The sequence below is a fragment of the Astatotilapia calliptera genome, chromosome 23 (assembly GCF_964374335.1).
Source record: "Astatotilapia calliptera chromosome 23, fAstCal68.1, whole genome shotgun sequence".
Taxonomy (NCBI): domain Eukaryota; kingdom Metazoa; phylum Chordata; class Actinopteri; order Cichliformes; family Cichlidae; genus Astatotilapia; species Astatotilapia calliptera.
In genome coordinates, this window is record NC_137443.1 from 1,496,136 (window position 1) to 1,500,873 (window position 4,738).

General features: G+C 46.9%; 1 protein-coding gene and 1 long non-coding RNA gene across 2 annotated transcripts; both read right to left on the reverse strand.

The window, feature by feature from the left end:
- Positions 1-1,328: 1,328 nt before the first annotated feature.
- Positions 1,329-1,904, reverse strand: LOC145424477 (uncharacterized). The gene is made up of 2 exons (XR_013905569.1): positions 1,567-1,904; positions 1,329-1,475 (listed from the first exon to the last, which is right to left on the reverse strand). It is a non-coding gene; the product is annotated as an uncharacterized LOC145424477 (long non-coding RNA).
- Positions 1,905-2,954: 1,050 nt separating this feature from the next.
- Positions 2,955-4,080, reverse strand: LOC113029806 (E3 SUMO-protein ligase ZBED1-like). The gene is made up of 2 exons (XM_080297078.1): positions 3,578-4,080; positions 2,955-3,330 (listed from the first exon to the last, which is right to left on the reverse strand). Exons 1-2 carry the CDS (start codon positions 4,078-4,080, stop codon positions 2,955-2,957), a joined length of 879 nt encoding a protein of 292 aa, XP_080153204.1.
- Positions 4,081-4,738: the final 658 nt, after the last annotated feature.

The window sequence follows — 4,738 nt, forward strand, 5'->3', positions numbered from 1 at the left end:
AGACTGTCTTCCGCTTGATATCTGGAACACTGATTGGAAAATTATATAGTGCAATAAAGTCGTTGTAAGTAAGTAGTTGTCCCTCTTTACTAACCAGCTGAGCCACCAATAGGATCCCATTTTGGAGCCAAGTTTCCAGGAAAAGTGATTTATTTTTCTATAAAATATCTCTGTTGTTCCAGATAAGGTATTTGTGAGGTGAGAAGTTGTGTTTATAAATGAGGGTCCACGCTAAGAGGACCTGCTTATGGAAGGATGAAAGCTTTACAGGGACTTTCTCAACATTGTAATTACAATTTCAAATAAAAGTAAAGCCACCAAAACGAGAGAAAATGTGGTATGGTATAAAGTTCCAGATAGAGGTAGGGTTTTAAGAAAATGTTTGGCCCAATTAATTTTGAAAGTGTTATTTAAAGTAGAAAAGTCTAAGACGTTAAGCCCACCTGATTCGTACTTATTCATCACAACAGTTTTTCTAATATAGTGCGTACGGTTTTTCCATATAAAATTAAAGAGCATACGGTCAATATCTTTACTACTTTTCTTATCCAGATGTAAGGAGAGAGCAGCATATGTTCATCGGGATATCCCTTCAGCTTTAGTAATTAACACTCTACCTTTCAAAGACAAGTCCCTTGTTCCAAGATGGCGCCGCCGCGTATGGATGCCCCGGTGCTTCAGTGCGTTACTTCTGTTTTGTTTTTGTGCATAACTTCTGTGTCTGGGCACTCCTCTGGATATTCTTACACTAGAGAAGAGCTTCTTAACTACAGGACTACAACACCTGTGGATTTACTTCCAATATTTGTCGCATCTGCGGCAGATTTACTGCAGACTCTGATCAGGAAAGTGAGACGCCGAAAGCGAGGAAAGCGAGCCGGCGCACTCGTGCGTCTGAGGAGACGCGGACTGCGAACTGCTCTTCCTGGGATCTCCCTTTCCAACGTACGCTCACTCAGGAATGAGATGAACGAGCTGGCCCTGATGAGAAGCATGAACAGAGACGTTGCCTCCTCCTGTGTCTTGTGTTTTACGGAGTCGTGGCTCTGTGAGGACATCCCGGACAGCGCGCTCAAGCTGGAGGGCTTTCATCTGCTGCGCGCGGACCGGCAGGCCTCTCTCTCTGGTAAGACCACAGGTGGACGTGTCTGCTTCTACATTAATAGTGGCTGGTGCACAGATGTAACAGTGATTGCTCAGCACTGCTCTTCCTCTCTGGAATACCTTTTTATTCACTGCAAACCGTTTTATTCTCCGCGGGTGTTACGGCCGGGACCGTTTCAGACGAGTGACAGGACTCAAACGCAAGACGCCGAACAGCTCGTAAATATATTTTAAGAATAATGTTTAATGTGCACACAAAATATTCATAAACAAAAGGTGAGCGTAGACGTTAACTAAATAATGATCTGGTCCGGGTCCGGGGATTGGACTGGAAAGCAAGTCACAAAAGGTCCAGGAAAAGGTCGGGGTCACTGTAACAGAATGCAAATGTTCAAAACATAGATAAGGAGGCATATGAATATGTTGTTTGGCTCAAAATCCTCCTTCGTACTGTGTACTTGCCAACGGAGGTCGGAGATGACATGGAGGGGGAGTAATCCGGGTGTGTAAATCCAAAAACTCCTGGCGTGGAGGCAGAGAGGCAGGTAGGTAGTTTTGGTGGTAGCCTGAGGGACTGCCAGAAAGTCCAGCATCCAAGTAGAAGCTCTTCGCCAGGGGTTTAACAGTTAGGTGTAGTGATGTTTAGCAGAGAATCTGGCGAAGAGAGATTGAGAACGCTGGCCTTATGAGTCCCCCGGCTAATTACCCACAGATGTCAACGATCAGCAAAAACACTGAGGCCCCTCCCAGGGGTGGAGACGCCGGCTCGGAGGGAGACACACTGGCACACACCCGGACCATGACAGCGGGAGTTTGCTTCATTCATCTTGGCCGCTGTTTACATCCCGCCAGATGCGGATGCGCAGGCAGCTCAGTGCGCACTCGCGGAGCAGATACTGCACATGGAGCGGACATTCCCGGACTCTCTCATCATTGCTCTTGGGGACTTTTACAACACCCCCCTCCTCACCCCACACAAAAGAGGATTTCACACCACCTCCTCCCACCACAACCCTTCATATTCATGAAGCAGATGCGAGGAAGCGGTTTAAGAGTTTGAATGCTCGGAAAGCTCCCGGCCCAGACGGTGTGTCTCGTCTACTGGACGCAGCCGGAGGGTTCACTTGGTTGTTTGCTCTCAATAGAAGCTGAGCGCGTCTCCGTGTCTGTGCTGGTAAACGATACTGAGTCCCAGTGCTCAGTAAACTGTACACCTGACCGTTATTCTCCCACTGAATCCGGTGTGTCCACGGTCCAACACGTGCTCAACACGATGGTGCTGACCGGTGCCCAAACACACCAGAACACCAAATAAGTAAAATAACACAAACACGAACTTCTCCATGGCTCGTCGGGATGGCAACTGCTCCAAAAGTGACACATGAAATAGGCTGACATTTGAGTTTGACACGGGAGGTGAGGGGGTGTTTTGAATATGCTTGACTCCGTCACGAGGTTGCGCACAGCATCACCGGCAAGGGGGCTTGGTTTGAGAGGTTTTTGGCATCTGTGATGTGATTTACAACCATCCACCCATGTACAGCAAGAAGCCGCACTCACAACCGTGGGCATCAGCAAGTTGGTGAAATTTAAACAAAACAAAACAGCATTCCATCTGAAACTCTCTTATTGTACCCAAAATACAAATTTTAGTGATTACATGTGGCTTCATTAATTATGTTCAAACGGATGAATACATAACGCAAGTAATAACTTTATGATCAGTCAGTGAATGAAGGAGCTCAAGAGTGCAAATATAGTTGCAATAAAGTGACAAATATGCCCTTTTATGTCAAACAAAGACCGAAATAAGTGGCATCAGTGTGAGGATGAGAATGAGCGATCCAACCTCACACTGCAGATATCAGGGCAAAGCACATTGGGGGGGTTGCAGTCTTCTTGGCTGGACCTTCTTCTGCAGTGTGTGATCTTCTAGGAGAGTCTTCATGCAGCATGCCTGCCAGTGTGGTCCACACTGCTTCTCTGTCAGTCTTGGGCACACTGCGTAGGTCTTTAAAACGTGGGTCCAGTGCAGTTGCGATCTGGAGCCATGCATAGTTGGTATGTTCCTGGCGGGAAGCAAGGTCTTCCTTAAACTTCTCTTTAAACCTCACCACATATGCAGGGTCCTCATCAGTTACTTCCATGACACGGCGCAGGTGGCAGAAGGCTGGTAGAACTACAGAGCAGGAGACGTAGGCTCCTCCCAGCAGTTCAGTCACATATCTGCAGTGGAATACACACACACACACACACACACACACACACACACACACACACACACACACACACACACAGAGAGAGATAAGACAGCAAATTAAAAAAAGCTTTTCAATACTAGGTAATATTAATAAAATATTTGATTTCATTTATTTTTTAAATAAGACATTTTCATAATAACAAAACTGATTTAAGATGTATGTTTGATACATTTAATCTAAACCTACAATTATGGTCACAATGACAGGCTCACCTGCAGGGCTCTAGAAGTGTCTCCAGTCTCTGGAGTTTGTCCCACTCTGGAGGCGTCAGGAGGACAAGTTTATGCTTTTGTTTATCCAGAGTCGCGGTTACTGCAGTTTGGTTGCGGATCAAGCGCTTCACCATCTCCAGCGTGGAGTTCCAGCGCGTAGGCACGTCCTGGGCCAACGGCTCCTGCTTGCGCCCCAGTGACACCTGCTCTGCGTTCAGCTCTGCTGTGTTTGCTGGGCTGTGCTTAAAATGGCCAACAATTTTGCGGCATTTGGCCAGCGCAGTGACAAAGCCACTGTCTGCGAGACTCACTGTGATGCATCTCTGTAGAATGTGCGCGGTACACGGCATGTGATTGAATGGCATGATGCGAGCCGCGGCGATCATATTGCGCGCACTGTCCGTGCCTACTGTTGTCACCTTCTCCTCAATTCTCCACCTGCGAGCAACAGTCTGGAACTGCTCTGCACAAGCCTCCGCAAAGTGCCGCTCTTCCGTTTTCATTATAGTCAGCGCAAAGGATGTCAGACCCCAGGCTTCAGTGATTAAATGCGCAGTAACTCCCAGGTAATTGTCATTACTCAATGATGTCCAGTGGTCTCCTGTCAGAGCCACGCATTCTGTGTGAACTAAAGCCTCTTCTTTTTTCTTTTTCTCCGTTTCATACAGTTCGTGGATTCGAATTGTTATTGTGCTTCTCGCTGGGGGCTTGTAGGACGCGTCCTGAGATGCAACCTTTAAAACATCCGCAAAGCCCTTGTCCTCCACAATGCTTAGCGGTCTGCAGTCCTTTGCTATCCATTTGGCTATATTGTCGGTCAGTTTGTCCAAAGAAGACTTACCGAGTGGCCTGCGTTCACTGAGAGTGGTCTGACGCAGGCCGGGTGAAGCTGCTGCCCCGACAAACGCGTGTTTGGCATTAAGGTGGTATTTTAAGGTCGAATTTGAACGGTGAAATTGAAACTCTTTACTACAGTGAGTGCAAATTACAACGCGTTTGTTTATTGTCCCATCTATGTTCTTCTTGTATTTAAATTCCCCATCCAGAAGGCCATCCGCTTCCTGCTTCTCCATTTTCAGTGGCGCGGTAAACAAATCAAGTGGAATTATGGGAGCGACTTATCTGCGTGTTGCGCTAAATAGTTAAATATTCTAACGTAAT

What these genes read in the sequence shown, in the direction of transcription:
- LOC113029806 (XM_080297078.1), bottom strand. Translation starts at nt 4,080, where the DNA reads ATGAAAACGGAAGAGCGGCACTTTGCGGAGGCTTGTGCAGAGCAGTTC. An exon ending in ACACTTCTAGAGCCCTGCAG is followed by an intron (nt 3,331 to 3,577) that starts GTGAGCCTGTCA and finishes ATTCCACTGCAG; the next exon opens with ATATGTGACTGAACTGCTGG.